General features: G+C 43.3%; 3 protein-coding genes across 6 annotated transcripts in view; 1 reads left to right on the top strand and 2 right to left on the bottom strand.

Moving 5' to 3' along the window:
* umad1 (UBAP1-MVB12-associated (UMA) domain containing 1) overlaps window positions 1–334 on the bottom strand; it is a 36,870-nt gene extending 36,536 nt beyond the window's left edge. Inside the window, exon 1 of the mRNA XM_078422173.1 lies at window positions 7–334. The gene's annotated coding sequence lies outside the window, so the exon portion shown is untranslated. The remainder of the gene's footprint in view (window positions 1–6) is intronic.
* Window positions 8–20,180, top strand: rpa3 (replication protein A3). Of its 3 annotated transcripts, none has more exons than XM_078422203.1 (5): window positions 8–522; window positions 1,791–2,047; window positions 6,295–6,369; window positions 7,709–7,817; window positions 16,981–20,180. In XM_078422203.1, the coding sequence occupies exons 2-5, from the start codon at window positions 1,949–1,951 to the stop codon at window positions 17,034–17,036; spliced, it is 339 nt and encodes a 112-aa protein (XP_078278329.1). In that variant the 5' UTR covers window positions 8–522; window positions 1,791–1,948; the 3' UTR covers window positions 17,037–20,180. The 3 variants fall into 3 exon arrangements, with proteins under 3 accessions (XP_078278329.1, XP_078278311.1, XP_078278320.1); XM_078422185.1 differs by having other exon boundaries at window positions 19–522; window positions 16,319–20,180; XM_078422194.1 differs by having other exon boundaries at window positions 19–277; window positions 16,319–20,180.
* Window positions 16,318–20,745, bottom strand: part of mios (missing oocyte, meiosis regulator, homolog (Drosophila)) — a 46,295-nt gene continuing 41,867 nt past the window's right edge. For both annotated transcript variants that reach the window (XM_078422131.1, XM_078422141.1), the window contains exon 11: window positions 16,318–17,888. In XM_078422131.1, coding sequence (XP_078278257.1) covers window positions 17,798–17,888 — 91 coding nt within the window. In that variant the 3' untranslated portion in view covers window positions 16,318–17,797. The remainder of the gene's footprint in view (window positions 17,889–20,745) is intronic.

The raw sequence follows: 20,745 nt of genomic DNA on the forward strand, positions 1-20,745 counted from the left end.
ACCTACCGTGAGCGGCGTCACCCCGACCAGCCGCAGTCAGCGCCCCGCATACCGGCCACAGCTGATGGAAACTGGAACCGACAACGTCTTCCACCAGCGGAAACGTCGAACAAAATCAGTTTAAAATCAAGTTTCAGTTTGAAGACAAACGTCCGCGGGTCCAACTTGTCAACTTCCAGGCTGTGGCGTCATTTAACGGCGGCGGACGACGTCGCTCGTTACGCCATCACGGCCCTCCTCCAGTATCTTTGGTGCAGACCATGCAAAAAAGCTTCGGGTGGGGAAAGCGCGGTTTGCAGTTCCTCTGCTGTTTGTCATTGACTGTGTCCGCTGGGAAAACCCGGGGTAACATAAATGTCCATCAGTCTCAAGAAGGGTCTCGACCCGAAACGTCACCAGAGATGCTGCCTGACCCGCGGAGTTACTCCAGCATTTTGTGATACCTTCGATTTGTACCAGCATCTGCAGTTATTTTCCTACAGGAATTACCTGATATGTATCTAAAATTATGAGAAGAATAGGGTAGGTAGTTGTTTTTTTTAAATCCCATGGTGGGGGTGTCCAAGATAAGTCAAGTGGTCATAGGGAGTTTAGAGGAGGTCTTTGGGTGTTTAGAATCAGGAATGTGCTGAAGAGGTTGTAAGGAAAATATCTCCAAGTTTGCGGACATCTCCAAGTTTGCGGATGACACAAAACTGGGTAGCAACTACGAGGCTGCAGGGTGACTTGGATAGGTTGGGTGAGTGGGCAGATGCATGGCAGATGCAGTATAATGTGGATAAATGTGAGGTTAAATTGGTGGCAAGAGCAGGAAAGCAGATTATTATCTGAATGGTGTCAGATTAGGAAAAGGGGAGATGCATCTGATGTTGGGGGAATCCAGAACCAGGGGTCCAGTTTAAGAATAAGAGGTAGGCCATTTAGGACTGTGATGAGGAAAATCTTTTTCACCCAGAGAGCTGTGAATCTGTGGAATTCTCTGCCACAGAAGGCAGTGGAGATCAATTCATTGGATGTTTTCAAGAGAGAGTTAGATTTAGCTCTTAGGGCTAACGGAATCAAGGGATATGGGGTAAAAGCAGCATCGGGGTATTGATTTTAGATGATCAGCCATAATCATATTGAATGGTGGTGCTGGCTCGAATGGCCTACTCCTGCACCTATTTTTCTATATGCTCACAACCTTAAGATCACATCGTGAATAGCCAAGGCTTAGAAGGCTACAGACATTATGTAGGTAAATTGGATTAGTATAAATGGGTACAACAAGAGATACAACAAGGCTGATACCTGTTTCTGTGCTGCATGATACTATGACTCCTGCACTAAGTTAAAAAGTTTTCCCCTCATTTTCACATGAATGTTCTATGCTTAATTTTTTCAAATTGTTATGATGTATTTGGACATGTAGCAATCATTCTGTCAGTTTAATCGGGTAGCTTGATTCATAATGAATATATATGGAGCAAGCATAAGCTCCAGGACGCCGCTGCCAGCTGAATCTTACCTTGACTATATTCTCATGACTAAGGACATTGAATTTCATTATTGCTCCAGCTTTGCCTGTCCCATCAAACATGCAACATTGGGATAACAACGTAGATCGTATCTATGTGCCTCTCGTAGATGAACCTAATGCAGTTCAAACCAACGATGACTTTACGTGAAACTTGCATATCATCAAAAGAAGAGAAAGAACGTTGCATATGGGAAACGTATTGCTGCTGCAAGTAAGAATGTCGTTGTTCGTACATACGACAACTAACCATTCTTGACTTTTGACATTACAGACGAGCTTTACAATTGCTCACAATCCGGAACCACAGTCGAGGAGGTGGGTGCGTCGGAGGACGTGATTCGGCGGCGCACAGATCTAGAGTGGACGTGACGGCGTGGGGAGTTTCGCGCCAAGTGGTTTGGAACGGCGGGCGGTTGGAGTCGGGAGGCGATGGCGGACGTTGTGGATGTTCCGCGCACGCGGGTCAGCGCGGGGCTGGTGCCGGAGTTCCAGGGCAGAGCCGTCTGCCTGGTGGGGCGCGTGCACAAGGTGCGGCCCCCCCGCCCCGCCGGCTGCCCTCGCCCCACTCCCCTCACTGTTTCCCCTCACCCGTCCCCATTCCCCCGTCCTCTCTCCCTCACCCACATGCCCCCTCGCCCACCCGTTGCCACCCCCTCGCCACACTCTCACTACAATCACTCAACTGCCCCCCTTCACCACACTGCCACCATTCACCACCCAACTGCTCCTCTCTCCCATTCTTGCCCGACCATCACCTACATTATTGTAGAAGAAAGTTGCAGTGAAATGGACAGTCAGCGCTGCCGCAAATTCGTGATAATTGCTGTAGCTTTTCTCTCCCTCCCCAACTGGCCCATTTTTATTTGTAATTTTGAAAAACGCCAATAATGCTTTTTGTTGCTCCAATGAAATTGAACAATATGGTTTAGGGATGAATAGGAAATTCTCTCATCGGCATGTGAAATGTAGTTCTTTGAATGGAGATTATATTTTGATATGCTTAAAAAAAATCAAGTTGTAATTTGTGATGATGACATTTCTCGGTGAACTAAAATATATCAGGTAATTCGCCCTATCCATAGTTGATATTCAAAAGGATTGATCTCTTAACTGTTTTTTATTGAATGTATGGAAGAAATTAACTTAGCGGGAAATTAAAGGAAAAGCAGACGTTGAGGTTTGCTTCAAGAGACCTTATTGCAGGATATAATGTAAAGATGGCGGCAGTTACTGCTCATCAGTTCTCTGATTTCACAGCAGAATTAGCCGACTGTTATACTGTGCAGTAAACAACTTTTGTTTTGTTAGATACAACTAGAACCTGTCCATGGGCTAGGCGAGACGGGGACAAAAATAAGCTCCTGGGACAAACTACCTGACCATCAGAGTGGACCCAGACAATGGGGTTTTGTTAACACCCTGCTTTACTCCAGGAATTCATTTCCTGGGGTGATGCTAGGCTCTGGGCATCCTGTAATGGCTACATTAATGCTAACCGGGAGCTTTCTTTGTGCCGCAGACTCTATTTTAGCCACTCGTACTTGTGGGGTTTGCCAGAGGGCAACCTGTTTGGCCGCGTAATTAGTTGATCTGTTTCCATTGAATACATGTCCGATGATGTTTGGCCCTCGTATTTAATAACTGCGATTTGCTGTGGCAATTGGATAGCATCCAGTAAATTTAAGACCAATTTATCAGGCTTAATAGCCTTTCCCGTTGATGTAATGAATCCTCGATCTTTCCATAACTGCCCAAAGTCATGTACAACCCCAAAAGCATACCAAAAATTGGTGTAGATATTAGTATTTTTTATCTTTTGGCAATATGCAGGCACGAGTCAGGGCATACAGCTCAGCTGTCTGAGCAGGTGTTCCGGATGGTAAAGCATTTACCTTCAGCACTTGAAGTGGCATAACCACCCCAAATCTGGCTAACAATCTGTCATTGCTAGGTCGATGTGACGAGCCATTAGTAAATAGGACCAAGTCAGGATTATCAAGCGGATGACTCTGTCCAACCAGGGAGTGGCAGTAGCTTCTATAAATAATAAACAATCATGATCAGATCCTCCTCCTTGCAGTGGTACAAAAGTAGCTGGGTTTTAAGCAGGTGATTGCTGGTAAGTATAGTTAGGATGTGATAAAAGGATGACTTCATATCCTGTTCTTTTAGCAGCTATGAAATGCTGTGTGGCTGCAGAGTTCAATAATAAAATCATGGCATGAGGAACAGTGATCAAGAACGATGGGGATTGATTTATCTATCATCATGGCCGTTGTCGCTACAGCTCGCAAGCAGGCTGGCATGCCATTTACTACAGCTGGTAAAGCCACAGAATAATAGGCTACTGGTCTTTTTTCCCCCTCCATGTTCTTCAGCCAGGACCCTGGTTGCAAACCCCTTTGATTCATTTACATAGAGTTGAAAGGGCTTTTTATAATGTGGCAATCCCAGCGCCGGGGCAGTAACTATAGTGATCCTCAGATCGCTAAATGCCTTGTCTCTTTCTGCAGTCCATTCTACTCTGGAGGGTTCCGTCTGCAGGGTGGCTGAACGCAATGCTGCATCTGGTTCCCTGTGGTCATGGATCCATTGTCTGCAATAACCCACCATGCCTAAGAAGGAGAGAATGTCTTTCTTTGTCTTTGGGACTGTGATGTTCTCAACTGCTTTTATTCTTTCTTTTCCAAGTCACCTGCCTTCCTGCCGCTGGAATCCTAGATACAGTACTCTAGGCTGGCAGAACTGTACCTTTTCCAAGGATACTCTATGTCTCTTTCTGCCAAACGTTGCAGCAATTTAATTTAGTCTTCTTTACAATCAGGACCCGTAATAGAGGTTACCAAAAGATCATCAGCGTACTGGATCGAAGTAGACCTCCGATAATTGGCATCCCTTAAGTTCATTTTTTTCTGCTGTTGGAGGTCTAGTAGCTATGGTCGTGTGACTCGGAGGTGTCTCCCATCTTAAATCGATCCCTTTGGTTTACAGAGAGGTGGACTATTATTCCTAATCCCGGGACCACAAATAAGGAGTCACTGTTATTTGTTCGAGTTTATCCAACCATGGGGAGGCTTTTTCCTGGTACCCGGAATTAGGGAGGCGCGTATAAAATGCTGTGCAATGCGTTCGCTTATGCTCTTGGCTGGTTTTGACAAGATACTGTAAATACTGGCCTTTTGGATCCTGCACTCTTTGCAGGGCTCAATGCCCAATTGACTGGATAGACTGCTACTCAATTGCCAACAATATAGGATGGGTCTGAATTTAATTTATTTCCATAAACATGCCGTCTGCGGTGCAGTGTAAAACCGCTCCCAGTTTGCACGGAGCCTGTCTTCCTCGTAACGGAAGTGGGGCCGTTCTAGAGATTATAAAAGTATCAGTAAGGGCTGGATACCCTCCCTGTTCGGCATTCCCTTGCTGTTGCTCCAGAGGGGCGTAAGATTTATTTTGTTCTTTGAACTTAAAGTTATATACAGTACAACTATAACTAAAAACACTACCATCTGCTTTTGTGTTATAGGCATAGGTCCCTTATTTCCTTCTTTTTGTTTATCATCTGCTTCCTCCTTTGGGGATTGGTGTCTTTTCACTATCTCTATCCATTTCTTTATCAGAGATAGCTTAAAGCTTCCCCCACACGGCCATTTTCTGTTTGACCAATCATACAGATTATTTCTAAAAGTTTACCACACATTGGTCATCTCCAGCCTATTTTATTACAACATTAGCTGCCAATCCCAGTGGGACAATGGGATCTCCTACCCTTTCCTGGTGTGTTATGATCTTTTTTATTACCTCAACCCTAATAGGTATCTATTAATCTTGCCTCAACCCTAATAGGTATCTTGGCTCAGTTTGAGTCACCGGCCGGACAGCTAGGTTACCAGGGCTCTTCCTTCTCTGGGACGTCCCATCTCCCCCCCGTACCCCTTTCAGCTAGGACTATTTTATCATTCCTTTTATTCTCCCCCTTCTATTCGTTCGGATCCCGTTACAATTGGGATCCTGCCGACCACACCAATTTCTGTGGAAGAAATTAACTGAGGGAAATGAAAGGAAAAGCTGAGACTTCGAGGTTTGCTTCAAAAGACTTTATTGCATGATATAGAGAGATAGCTGCAGTTAACTGCTCACCAGTTCTCTGATTTCACAGCAGAATTAGCCGACAGTTATACTGTGCAGTAAACAACTTTTATTTTTTGTTAGATACAACTATACGAAAATATACTTCGTCCTTGGCTGTATGTTTTCCTATAACTATCACCTGCTACATGGGTATTAATTATTTCATTAGTCATAATATACTTTTTATTTATGTTAATCTTATTCAACAACAGATGGTTAATGCAAGTCACACATAATACCAGGGCATCTTGACATTATTCTATCTCACCTTCCAAGCAGACCAAGCCCCGCCCCCTCTCCGAGCCAATCATAAGCCCCCATTTATGGCAACATTTCTATGCTACTAGAGGTAGGAGGCACGAGTGGTCTACTGTAACGTCCCACAGAGAAACAGGCTTCCTTATCTCTATCCTAATTTTGTTATGTTTACATTCACCATTCCCAGACAAGAGGTAATGCGTCTAAATCTTATTTTGCCAATTCTCACGATCCTCTTCTGCACCTGTTCCACGAGAAATGCCACATCCGCACACCCTTTTGTTACCTTGTTTAATTCCGATCAAAATTAAGTAAATTAAGATTTTAATATTTTGTTCTACAGAATGTTAATTTTTAAACATATGGTTGTGTTTTATGTATAACAGATTCACCCCACTGGAACCTCGTTTATTCTAACAGATGGAGATGGGAAAAATGTAACAGTGGAAATGACAAATCCAGTAAGTTTTAAAACATAAATGGATGTATGGCTATTTCATGGTGTTAAATTTAGGTGCAATCTCACAACATACTGTATTAACTTTTGTTTTTACTGAAAGTCAGCAATAATGACTAGAGCAGAATACTAAAGCCAAATTGGTTGGTAGTCCAAGGTTTACAGTAGGGAGCAGAAACAATTAAGCTAGTAATTGTTTTACATGCTCAATAGAGGAAAATTGCAACTGGTATATGTAGCTCAATCCCTATTGCGGATTTGATCCATGCCTGACTTTCGTATTGCTGACCTGATCTGTAATCCATGCCTGGTTATTGTTATATTATCTACTATGTTGCTGATTAAATTCCTCAATTTGTAACTTTGATGGACGCCTTGCAATGGTTTTCTCACTTGCTCTCTGCATGTATTTGTAATAAAGCACTTGTAGAAGTTAAACGATTTGTGGAAATCTATACTTCTTGGTGTCAGAAGTGGGATAATTCGGATCGGTTTCAGCACCTACTTTGTGCATTTTTGCTGTCTCGACCATGGCTGAAACTTTCCGAAATCTGGATCCTCTCCTATTGACAGTCAGATCGGAGAGCGTTGGCGCCTCTTTGAGAAGCAGTATAATGTTTTCATTGGTGACGCCGATTACGACAAACCGGCCAGGGCTCGAGCCTACATGCTCCTCAATGATTGTTACATGTGGGAATTCTTAACACTTCAATTACTAAGTTAAATCGTGATCTCCTGAAGTATGTAGTTGGGAGTCAAATTAAATGTTCACTATTCTTTGGGCATATTTTGTATTTGGATTCTTTGTGAGCTTTAGTGTAACGACCTATGGTTAGGGCTTATGGTTTCTTTTTTTGGTCCAATTCAGAGATTTTTCTATCATCATTATTAACTTAATCACGTTGTATCAGGTATTCAGCAGTGAAAAATGTTTTGGGTTGCAGAATTTTGTAATGTTATTTCCAGATTGCCATCATTATCTAATATGTGCAACTAAATAAGAGACCACACCAAAAGTTTAGTTTAGAGATACAGCATGGAAACAGGCCCATCGGCCCACCGGGTCCGCAGCGACCAGCAATCCCTGCTATCATGTATCAACACTCCTACACCTGCTAGGGACAATTTTTACATTTACCAAGCCAATTAACCTACAAACCTGTAGGTCTTTGGAGTGTGGGAGGAAATCGAAGATCTCAAAGAAAACCCATGGGGAGAACGTACAAACTCCATACAGACCCCATTCTCGCTTGGTACTTCTTTTCTAATAGCATTTATTTAGGAATGGAAATATACTTTTAAAAATGTGTATAACTAAGCATCTATTTTACATATTTATTTAGCTTGATGAAGAATTGAGTGGAATCGTTGAAGTGGTTGGAAAGGTTACGCAGAAAGCCACTATTAAAGCTGCTTACTACACTACTTTCCAAGAAGACAAGAACAGTTTTGGTATGTAGCACACCTCCCAACCCTTCCGAATTTGGCGGAAAGTTTTCCCTTTCTTATTTCTTCCGTCATTCCGATTTCGCCTCACATTTTTGCGCAAAACAGTCGGTAATTGCAATTTGTCAATTCGGCCGCTAGAGGTTCCGTGGGGAATCCCCCGCGCCCTGGAAGTCTCCCCGAAAATGTGGCATCTAGACTGGGCAAGGCAGCCAATCTCAACCTCAACGGGACTTCCATGGCCGATCGGTGGGTTGAATTTGCAGCCGGGGCTCTGCACAGCCAGCACATCTATCCCCATAGCTGACTTCCTTGGCCAGCTGGATAAACCAGCAAAGCTTTGGAACCAAGAGTGCCAGAAAATCAATGGTGGAACTGTAATGAGTAAATATCAAATTTAAGTGCAAGATTATATAACTATATTAATTAATTAAGACGGGGTTAAAATATAAAACACAGCAGAAAAGCCAATTACCACCTTTTTGGGCTGATTATCAATTAATGTGCGAATTTACTTCAATAAGTACTTCCGTATGCTTAGTCGAGTCGCATATATCAACTCTTTCCTCATAACTTAGTCATACATTTTATGACCATTGTTCTTTTATTCAATACCAAGAGAATTGGGATATGTAAGGAAAATGCAAAATAGAAAAAACAAAACAAAACAAATTTGTCTTTGTGTTGCAAAAAGTATCTATGTTCAATAACCTTTCCATAAAAAGCAGAATATACCCATGATAAGTCTGACATTGTACATGTAGTCCAAGAACTACACTGTTGAAAGTAATTGTCGTTTTTCACACATGAATGTAGCGTAAAGCGTATGCGCATTTGGCGTGCATAGTTTTTCTTTGTTGAAAAGTTGCTTTAAGCACTTTTATGAATTTTGATGTAAAATTCTGAATTTTGGACATCAAAATTATGAATTTGTAAAGTTAAATGTTAGGAGGTCTGACGTAGCATAATAATAATTTGCAGGTGACATGATGGGAAGAAGTATAGTCTAGATAGCTGTGGGAGTCAGTAGGTTTGTAATAGACGTCAGTCGATAGTCTTTTACCTGTCTTGGCTCGGCGATCATTTTGCCGAACACCTGTTCAGTCCGTCTAAATCTATTTGATCCACCCCACAAAGCTATTTGTAAATTGATTATTGTGTTAGCTTTAGGTTTTTTCATATTAGGCTGTTCCAGCCAAGAAAATTAAGATAATCATTTCACGTTCTTCACAGCAATAAGCATTAAATCTCTGTATATGAATGTTTTTCTAGGTGTATTTTTATTGCAGCTGATCTTGGTTCTTTACAAGTTTTGCAGTTTCTTTATCCCTCTCCCTTTTCTAATCTATATACTAAAACACTCGTTTGTTTGTTTGTTTGTGACTGAACTTCAGCCAAAACTGTACAAGATAGCGTGACATTTTTAGGCCCACCTTATTCACCGTCATCGCTTTAATGGTGAAAATGGTAGTTTTATTGAAATTGGTGTTATATTTTTTAAGTTATTCACATTTTAAAGTTTTTAAAAACCAGCGCATGCGCAGTTGGGGCCAGACCTGCGCCTACACTTGCGTAAGATGGCCGCTGGTTGACTGCGCGTGCGCAGTTGGGGGGAGGGTTGTCATTTTCGTTCAGCTCCCACTTCCCGCAGACGCCCGTTTGGTTCCGTGGCTCAAATGGGGGGAGCGTCACCGCCGCCGCTCCAAACCCCGGGCGTCTCCAGAGACACCCCGGAGCCCCCGCCCCGCCATCACCGCTTCAAACCCTGGGCGTCTCCATCACTGTTAGGCCCCAGAGCCCTGCTGATCCATGGCGCCGCCGCCGCTGCTTTTACTCCCAGCACTAAACCCCGGGCGTCTCCATCATGGCCGCCACTCCGCTGAACCATCACACCGCCGCCGCTGCTCCTGCTGCCGCTCTAAACCCCGGGCGTCTCCATCACGGCCGCCGCTGTTCCCGCTGCTGCTCCGGGCGTCTCCATCATGGCCGCCGCTGCTCCCGCTGCCGCTGAGCCCCGGTACCCCCACCCAGCCATCACCGCGGCTGCCTCTGCCGCTGTAAGCCCCGGTCGTCTCCATTGCTGCCGTTGCCGACGAGCCTTCAGCTCCTGCTCGGCATCACCGCTACTGCTGCCGCTCTCAGCCACGGGCGTCTCCTTCACCGCTCAGCCCCGGATCCACCGCCGAGCAGTTAAAGGTCAGACTAATTAGACCAAGCGAACCCGCTGGGCCCAAACCCCTCCCGCATTCGCGCAGCACCCGACCCCCCTCCACTTCTCCCTGCCCTCCTCTCCCCCGCTACTCTCCTCCCCCTCCTTTCCCCCCTCCTTTCCTCTTCCCCCCCCTCTCCTCTTCTCCCCTCCTCTACCCCCCTCCCTTCCCTTCGACATTCACCGGGCTACTCCTCGCCGCTAGGCTCGCTGGGCCGGGCTTTGAAGCTCGCCGGGCCTCGACTCACCTCGCCGGGCCTCGCCACGCACCAGGCCTCTCCGCTCAGCGGGCTTCACCTCGGCTCGCCGGGCCTCGCCTCGCCGCCCGCCGGGCCTCACCGCTTGCTGGGCCTCGCCTCACCGCTCGCTGGGTCTTGCCCTGCCGCTCGCCGGAACTCGCCTCGCCTCTCGCCGTGCCTCACCGCTCTCCGGGCCCCTGCCTTGCCGGGCTTCGCCTAGCCATTCCCCGGGACTCGCCTCACCTCGTGCTCCCTGGGCCTCACCTCACCACCCGCCGGTCCTCGCCTCGACTCGCCGCCCGCCGGGCCATTGTGATTTGCTGTTGAAGACCACTGGAGCAAGTATGTCTTCAATGAAATTAGGTATGTGTAGTTTTAAATGAAACTCTTTCTTCATAACTTAGTCATACATTTTATGATCATTGTTCTTTTATTCAATATCAAGAGAATTGGGTTGTGTACGGGAAAAGCAAAATAGAAAAAACAAAAGAAAACAATTTTTTCTTTGTTTTAAAAAGTATTTCTGTTCAATAACCTTTCTATAAATACCAGAATATACTCATGATAGGTCTGACATTGTATATGTAGTCCAAGAACTACAGACTGTTGGAAATAATAGTCGTTTTTCACACATGAATGTAGCGCAATGCGTATGTGCATTTCGCGTGCATACTTTTTTTTCTGAAAAGTTGCATTACGTGCCATATTATGAAATTGATGTAAAAATCTGAATTTTGGGCATCAAAATTATGACTTTGTAAAACCAAATGTTGGGAGGTCTGTTCATGAACCATACTGCGAACCACATGAACCACAAATCTCCATGTTGGAAGAATGGAAGATGCAGAAAGAGATTCCTGAAGCCGTTTATCGAAAGCAAGGTGTGGAGATGAGTCACATCCTCTGTACAGGAGACGATCTCTGGATATGGGAGGATTGCAGCGACATCAAGAAGAATGCCGGGATCAACCTATTACTTCTGAATGGGTGGTGCCCTATAATGCTCAACTCTTGAAGTTGTTCAAATGTCACATCAACATTGAGATATGCTCCTCTGTAAAGTCGGTCAAATACGTGTTCAAGTACACCTTGAAGGGGAGTGATCAAGCAGTTTTTGGAGTTAACAGGGATGACAAAATTGCACAGTACTTTACTGGCAGATACATTGGTCCGTCGGAAGCAGTGGGATTAAAATTCTTGGATTTCCAACTCATGAGAGACGCCCCGCTGTCATTCGACTCCAGGTACATCTACCACAAGAACAACAAGTCGTCATCAGTCGATGTTGGTCGGCTGGTGAGAAATGAGGATATCACGAGAACAACTTTAACTGAATTCATGGAATTGTGTTCTCGAGATCAATTTGCAAGAACACTGTACTACACTAATGTACCCCGATTTTACACATGGAACAATAAGAAATGGCAAAGAAAGAAGTTTGGGAAGATAGTGGAAGATCTTCCAGGTATTTTTAAAGCCAACGTTCTGGGACGAGTGTATACCGTTTCTTCAAGATGTGACCTCTACTACTTGAGACTGCTTCTCCATCACGTAAAAGGGCCAGTATCCTTCAATTCATCGAGGACGCATGACAGACATATTCTTTTTTCCTTCAAAGACATCTGCATAGAAAGAGGTTTGTTGCAAACTGACGACCATTGGCAACAGACGATGGAAAATGCTGAGCGGACAAGACTTCCCGAAGCAATGAGAGATTTGTTTGTTTTGCTGACGATTGCTGAGCTCAACTCTTCTCGACAATTATGGGATCGCTTCAAGAATTCAATGTCTGAAGATTACCTTCAAAGAGAACAGAGAACAATCGATGATCCAAATATCATGATTGATGAGAGGCATCATGATCAGGCTCTGATGTATATTCAAGACAAGCTTGTGAATTACAACAAGACACTGGGATACTTTCATGTGCCACCACCAAGACATGGAAGGATGAACCTTGATGGTGACAATCCAGAATTGCTGAGTGAACTGCAGTACAATAGACCTAAACAACAGTGATTTGTTGAAGAGAAGGAGCCTCTGCTGAATGCTGAGCAAAGAGCAGTTTATTACCAGGTGTGCAGCTGCTTGGAAAGGAATGTTCCTTCAATGTTTTTCATTGATACACCAGCAGGAATGGGCAAAACAATTCTCACCAATTTGATCCTCTCCAAAGTTCAAGGTCAAGTTGATGTTGCTTTTGCAGTAGCATCCTCTGGTATAGCAGCTACATTGATGTCTGGTGGAAGAACTGCACATTCTCGATTCAAGATTCCCATCGAAGTGACCGATAATACAATGTGCAACATTGAGAAGAACTCCAACATGGTTAATTTGATCAGAAGTATGCGACTGATTGTTTGGGATGAGTGCCCGATGATTAGGAGGGAGAGCTTTGAAGCGGTGGACAGAACTCTTCGAGATCTATGCAAAAAGAACGATGAGCCTTTTGGCGGCATTCTTACCTTTTGTTTTGGCGATTTTCGCCAACTCCTTGCTGTTGTGAAAAGCAGAAATGATGCTGGTGTTGAAAATTCCTGCATCAAGAAATCCTATTAATGTTCAATAAGTTATATTTTGTTATTCACATTTTAAACTTTAATAAATCCCTTTTCCACTTGCTGTGCCCGTCAGCTGCCCATGCACAGTAATACATCCATGTTCGAAGTCACAATGGAAACCCGACGGGCGGGAATGGCAGCACCGCCAGAGAGCCCCTAAGAATGGAGGGGGAGTAGATACGGGGGGATGGAGTGGGTGACTGGGGGGTGGGAGGGGAAGGGGGGGGAGTGGGTGGGGAAGAAGAGGGGTTGAGGGGATGGAGTGAGGATGGGGAGGGTGCTGGACCAATGCAGAAAAAAACACAATTTTAAAGAATAATCATGATTTTCATTGAGATTTATTATTATTTATTTTTTAAAGCCATTTTAAAGAAAAAAGTGTGATTTTTTTTTTCTTCCCCACATCACAATGGCAACCCAATGAGTTGTGGGCCCAACGGGTCCACTTGGTCTAGTACAAACTAAATAGCTCCATCAGCTGCACCCCTTTGTATAAGGACAAGGTTTATTTTCTTTTAACTTAAAATGTTAACATCTTAGGACCGTACTAATATGTACAAGGATTCTGTGAGGTGCACTTCGTTAGGGCGGCACAGTGGCGCAACCGTAGAGCTGTTGCCTAAAAGTGCCAGAGACCCGGGTTCGATCCTGATAATGGGTGCTGTCGGTACGGAGTTTGAATATTCTCCCCATGATCGTGTCGCTTTTCCCTGGGTACTCCGGTTTCCTCCCACTCTCCAATGGATGTACAAGTTTGTAAGATAATTTGGTTTCAGCAAAAATTGTAAATTGTCCCTAGTCTGTTGGATAGTGCTAGTGTATGGGGATCGTTGGTTGGTGTGGACTCAGTTGGCTGAAGGGGCTGTTTCCACACTATGTCTAAACTAAACTATCACTGAAAATTGTTGATGTAGCACATTTTTATTTAAAGGCAGCATCCAGCCGGTTACCTTATTACAAAGACCAATGTAAGTCCAAGGAACAGCACCTAATTTTCTGTTGAGGCACAATGTAACCCTCAGATTTTAATACTGAATTTCAAATAACGAGTCTTTCTTGTTTATTAAACTAGCCAGTTCTGATGCAAGAGCTCTGTGTTTTGCAGATTAAATTCTTATTCCTCAATGATGGAAGTCAGTTAATAATTGTTAGACCACTTGGAGGTTATTTGCTGCTTAATCCGGTCATGTAACATAGAAATGAGCCTTTCAGTCCACTGTGTTATGCTGACTAGCAAATATACTCATCTGTTGTGTTGGTTCCTATGTTTGTGCGATTGTCTTTGAAAGTTTTGCACTGTCGCACTGTTTCAGATGTAGCACTTCTAATTTTGTTGTACTGTTCGTACAATGACAATAAAGGCATATTATTATTATTATTATGTTAATCCCATTTATCAGCACTTGGTCAATAGCCTTAAATGCTGGTGATTCAATTGTCTGGATATTTGTAAAATGTCCTGAGTACCTGTTTCAACCAGCTATTTGGGCAGTCCATTTCTGATTGCAACTATCCACTGGAAGAAAATAATCTTCCTCCGAATCCCTCTGAACCTGTTGCTCTGCATCCTAAACCTCAGCCTTCTAGCCTTAAATAAATAATTTTGTGATGGAGGAAAGTTTTCCGCCCTAAACTTTTATCAGGTTCCCCTCAGCCTTGTCCACTCCAAGGAAAACAAACCCAAGCTATTCATTCTCTCGCATTCAAAATACCCTTGACCAGGCAACATCCCACTGTTCATTGAATCTCCTTTGCATCTTCTCCAGTGCAATCACATCCTTCCAAAAGTATTCCAACTGTACACAGTAATCCATCTGTGATGTATTTTTTGGTAATGCTATTAAACCTGCTCTTATTTGCAGTGCTCTGGATAGTGAAACTAAGTATCCCATCTACCTTTCCCACTTTATCAACTTCTGCTACTAGTTGAAGGATCCTTCGACTTGAACAGCAATTGCTTCTTTGACCATTTGTAATCTAGTAAACAGTTGGCAAATTGGGTATACTTTTGAGAGAATTCTTCCAATGAACAGGAAGAAAATGCACGTTGAAAAAGTAACTATTTGATCTTTAAAAAAAGTAGCAATTAAGGCCTATAAAAATAGCATGATAAAACCTGGTTCCAATATAGTCTGAAGAAGGGGCCTGATCGTAAATGTCTGTCCCTCCTAAGATACTCCCTTGCCTGCTGAGTTCTGTCAGCATTTTGGTTTTGTTCAATGTTGTCTATATTGCATCTGTTTCTTGTATGTATAGTTTACAACTTATGCCTGTCCTTCATTTTAAAATAATTCTGAACATAAGAGTCATAGTGATACTGCATGGAAAGAGGCCCTTCGGCCCAACATGTCCCACCTGATGGTGTTTGGTCCATATCCCTCCAAACCTACCCTATCCATGTACCTGCCTGTTTCTTAAACGTTTGGATAGTCCCAGCTTAAACTACCTCCTCTGGCAGCTTGTTCCATACACCCACTACCCTTTGTATGAAAAGGTTACCCCTCAGATTCCTATTAAATCTTTTCCTCTTCACCTTGAACCTATGTCCTCTGGTCCTCCATTCACCTACACCAGGCAAGAGTCTGTGCATCTACCCGATCTATTCCTCTCATGATTTTATACACCTTTATTATAACATCACCCCTCATCCTCCTACGCTGTAAGGAATAGCGTCCTCCCAGCCTACTCAACCCCTCCTTATAGCTCAGATCTAGTTATGGCAACATCATCAAATCTTTTCTGTACCCTTTCCAGCTTGATAACATCTTTCCTATAACATGGTGCCCAGAACATATCACAATACTCTAAATGCAGCCTCACCAACATCTTATACAACTGCAACATGACCTCCAAACTTCGATACTCAACGTGAATATGTTGTGACCGAATGTTGAATATCTAAGCTCAATTTATAGAAGTTACTGTGAGAAAAATCCATTTCATATTAAGATAAAAATGTGCAAATAGATTTGTTGAACATTTTTGCATTTAAAAAGCTTGATTTTAATTTTCTGCCTCCAATGCATTAACAGCTGAAGATATAAATTGGGTGAGCAATGGCACTAATGACAGCTCTATAGCTATGCACTTCTCTGGCAATGTACACTGTGCTTAATTGTGTTCTATGTAAAATGCTTAAATTCCTGATTTTATTTGGTAAAAACATAAGCTTGTAGGACTTAGTGGTACACTGCAGGATATTAAAACACAATCATTTAGAGCAGTGACACGTTTCTGAAACCACTAAAAATCTGATTTACTGTTGGACCTGGTCCACACTTTTGCTTGTGTAATGAACAAAGGTTCATTGTCGCAGAGAATGACAGTGTTTTGCAATCAATGTCCATAAACATAAATTAACTGGACATTATCTGCATCTCGATATTGTTAATATATCAACTAAACAACGTGGTACTTTTATCTTGCTCTTTGAATATAATCATATTGGCTCTACTAAATTAAATTTTATTAAAACTTTTTTTTAAAACCTTGTTTCAGATCTTGGACTTTACCACGAAGCAGTGTGCATTCTGCATGAATTCTCACAGTATTATCCATTTGGCATTACAGGCGACAGCTGATTCTTCAGTTTATTAGTGTGATGAGTAGTTACTATACAGATCTTTATTGATTAATTCTGTATTATGTTAAAAGGTGTTAAGAGACATTAGATTTAAATAAAATGTAAAGTTGCTTGTTTCTTTAATTGCATTGTTTTTAATAATTTAGTACCTTAAACTACAGTTATGCTACATTAACACTTCATCTCCATGTTGCAAGATCAAAGCTTTGTCATTCATGGGATATCAATTATGAAAATACATTATTCTTCAGGTTCTATACAAGTTTGGCATGACTTTTATTCCTTCGTTGATGGAATAGTAGTCCATGTTTTTCAGAATTTTTATCCAAGTTTAATTATCTTCAATAAAATGTACTAGGTTATTTACTCGTCAACAAAACTGCATTAGAGGTTTGGCAGTAGTCCTTTGCAAAATATTTACTTTCTTTTTCAACTTCTACACACTCGCATTGAACCTCAGGTGCCTATTCCATTGAGAATAGTGCACATGCATTGTTGAAAACACTTCTGATACAAATGGTTACACTTTATTTACAAATCTGTAAAACAAATTAAAATGTAACACCTTTGGTTTTAGGGAGGGATGAACACTATCAGCAGCACTACCACAATGGTAAATGCATTTTTTCTTAAATGGTGCAATGTGAGTATTGAATTTTGTACAATTACTTTTAAATGAACATAATATACTTTGCACAATTATGTAGTTTTCACTAATAAAGGCCACATTAGATATCACGTACTCAAATTTAATTTCACCTCAACTTATTACCAGTTAACCAATTAGTTATTGCTTCAGTATCGGATCATTTCCTTATTTATATTTGCATAGAAAGATGCATGATCAAGTTTTATGAACAGCATGCCACATTCTTTACAATATCCCACACAGGAAATGGTTAATACCCGTAGTAAGACAAAATGTGCAGGGTGACCGAATCACTTGAAGTGCACATATTCTGTCTACTGCACCTCAGGGTTATTGTGGACTTCTCAAGAAATCAAATGGAATAAGAACACATTCTGATTATGCTTAATTCCATGTTATTTAGGTTTCCCTATTTGTACGTCAATTCTAATGTCCTGGGATTGAAAAGAAATATGATTCAGACATGATTCCATGCATTTTTAGTACAAGAACATGTAACACAACATGGCTTATCTACATGTTGGTTCATTTCTAGTGGCAAGTTTGTGGACTATTCAGGATTATTCTCTGGTTGGAATCCCAAAGCATCCCAAAATATTCTGTGCAGTCATTCAGATTCCAGAACTGCCAAATTGATGGAACAATTTATTTTATCCCCCAATATCTTTAACGATGGTTGCTTGGTGACTGTATACACAGATCTTGAAAGACATGAAGCAGTCATAGATGGATGTCTGTTTTAGCTCTAGGATATTTCTGCTGGGATTAAGTTTCCCGTTGTATCCAATTGCATGCACTTGCAGGTACATGCAGACACCGGACATTCATGGTGATCTCTGGAGGAAAAAAAAATCAGCATTAGCATAAAGATCACAATTGAGAAGAGGTTTAAAATAAGTGAGTACAGGAGTTGTGATGTCAAGTCTGTTCGTCCAGCCATGAAGAGATGTAAAGGGTGCAAAAAGGAATCACGAGGATGTTACCAGGAATGGAGGGCTTTGTATTGAAAGGTGGGTTTTCTTTCCTGGAGCGGAGGAGGTTGATGCGTGACCTTGAGTTACATAAAATCATGAGCTGAGTAGATAAGGTGAATGGTCAATCACTCTTCTCCAGGGAAAGTGAATCAAAAACTAGAGGGCATAGACTTGAGGTGAAAAGAAAAAGATTAAAAAGGGACCCTAGGTGCAGTTTTTTCTCACTGGATGGTGATTAGGTGGGTCGGTCTGCCAGAGCACCTCACACTTATCCACATTAAACTGCATCTGCCATGCATCCGCCCACTCACACAACCTGTCCAAGTCACCCTGCAACCTCATAGCATCTTCCTCACAGTTCACACTACCACCCAGCTTTGTATCATCTGCAAATTTACTAATGGTACTTTTAATCCCTTCATCTAAATCATTAATGTATATTGTAAATAGCTGCGGTCCCAGCACCGAGCCTCGCAGTACCCCACTAGTTACTGCCTGCCATTCTGAAAGGGACCCATTTATCCCCACTCTTTGCTTTCTGTCTGTCAACCAATTTTCTATCCATGTCAGTACCCTACCTCCAATACCATAATTTTGCCCACTAATCTCCTATGTGGAACCTTGTCAAAGGCTTTCTGAAAGTCAAGGTACACCACATCCACCGGCTCTCCCCTGTCAATTTTCCTGGTTACATCCTCAGACTAATCCCAAACTAATCTCAGTATTCGTCCAATAAACTCCCACTTTCCACCATTATACATGGGGCAATTTTGTATTGTCCATTTAACTTTCCACCCTGCACATCATGTCAAAAGCAGCTCAAAGTTTAAGAGCCTGTCCCACTTAGGCAATAGTTTTGGCGACTGCCAAAGTCGTAGCAGATCGCCAAAATTTTATTTTACCCGACGACAATGACCACGACAATGCCGAGTCAGGTCGGGATTACAGTCTTCGGAAACATCGCGAAATTCCCATGCTGTCAATGCTTCTCCGGCGTCCTAATTTTCGCAGAAATCACTGACAAGTCGGTATGTACTTGAGAATTTTGAACTATAACATCTTGTATGGGTTACTTAAAAACCAAGCTTCACTGTAACAAGGCATTAACTGGATTTACTTCCAGTTTACTAATAGCAGTATTAAAAAAGTGGTTTAAGTGGATTTTTGTGGAAAGTGTGTGGGCATTCTTTGAAAATGTACGGGAGATGCATATCTGGTTTCTGGGTTGCATATCTGGGTTGGGAGCCCACTTTAAATGTAATGGCTGATGGCCATAAACATCGCGAAAATTCCCACGCTTACCTGACCGTCAAACTGTCGCTACCTGTCAAATGGCCTGACGGTAAATAAATTGGTTAAACACAAGCATTTTATGGTCACCTGTGGCTGCGGCTCGCTGGCAGTCTGTCTTTTTTCCTTTTTTTTTTGTTTGTGTGTCGGTGTTGGGATGGTTTTTGTTTCTGTTTTTGGCTGTGTATGTGTGGGGGGGGGAAACCTTTCTTTTATTAGGTCTCTTCCCCGGGGCGCAGCTCGGCAACGGGGCCTTCCATCGCCTGCGGGGCCTTCCATCGCGCGGCTCGGCCGCTGGACTTAACAGTGCGTGGCTCGGCCGCGGGGCCTTCCATCGCCCAGTACGGCCGCGGGACGGTTCAGCGCTCGGTGCGGCTCGGCCGCGGGGCCTTCCATCGCCCGGCGCGGCTCGGCCGCTGGACTTCACATCGCCTGCGCGGCTCGGCCGCGGGACTTGGCAGCGCCCGGTGCGGCTCAGCCGCGGGGCCTTCCATCGCCCAGCGCAGCTCGGACGCTGGACTTAACATCGCCTGCGCGGCTCGACCACGGGACTTGGCAGCGCCCGGTGCGGCTCGGCCGCGGGGCCTTCCATCGCCTGGCGCGGCTCGGCCGCTGGACTTAACATCGCCGGCTCGGCTGCGGGACATTTCAGTGCCTGGTGCGGCTCGGTCGCCTCGGTAGGGGTCCCCTGTCCGTGGGGGGAAGAGAGTGGAAGTTTTGTTGCCTTCCATCACAGTGAGGGGGTGTTTGGAGTCACTGTGATGGATGTTTGTGTTGGGGTCGTGTGTCCTGTGTTCTTTTCTTTTTTGTTGTGTTCTGTGACTGCTGTAATTTCGTTCGGTATTTATACCGAATGACAATAAAGTGATGTATTTTGAAATTACTTTACTTATTTTAATATTATGTGCTTCTAAATGCATCTAAGAGAACCTATCAAACCTGGGGACAGCATGCGACAGCGCCCACAATAAGCAACGATGCCAGCTGTCGCCGAGAAATTTCAAACCGGATGATTTCTCAGCGACACACTGAGATCCACAACGATTTTTGGAAGACTCCTCACGATCATGCCCACGACACCCCAGCGAACTATCGGCGACAGACTAGTCGCCGGCAGTCGCCTTAAAATCGCCTAAGTGGGACAGGCCCTTTAAATACACTCCACATTGCAGCATTAAAGGTCAGGACAGAATGCAGATCTCTGGAACTGAGGGCAACAGGTCTACTATCACCACCACAAAATAAGGACCAGAGCTGCAGGCACTTAAGAAAACCAAGTCACACAAGATGTTGCTAGGATTTATGCTGACGTCTTTTCATAACTCCCAAGTTGATTCTGCAATTATTTCACTGTATTGTGAAAATACCTTTCACAAGCAAAGGCAGCATAGTGGCACAGCTGATAAATCTGCTGCCCAGTGCCAAAGAC

Source organism: Rhinoraja longicauda, chromosome 2, assembly GCF_053455715.1.
Source record: "Rhinoraja longicauda isolate Sanriku21f chromosome 2, sRhiLon1.1, whole genome shotgun sequence".
Lineage (NCBI taxonomy): Eukaryota > Metazoa > Chordata > Chondrichthyes > Rajiformes > Arhynchobatidae > Rhinoraja > Rhinoraja longicauda.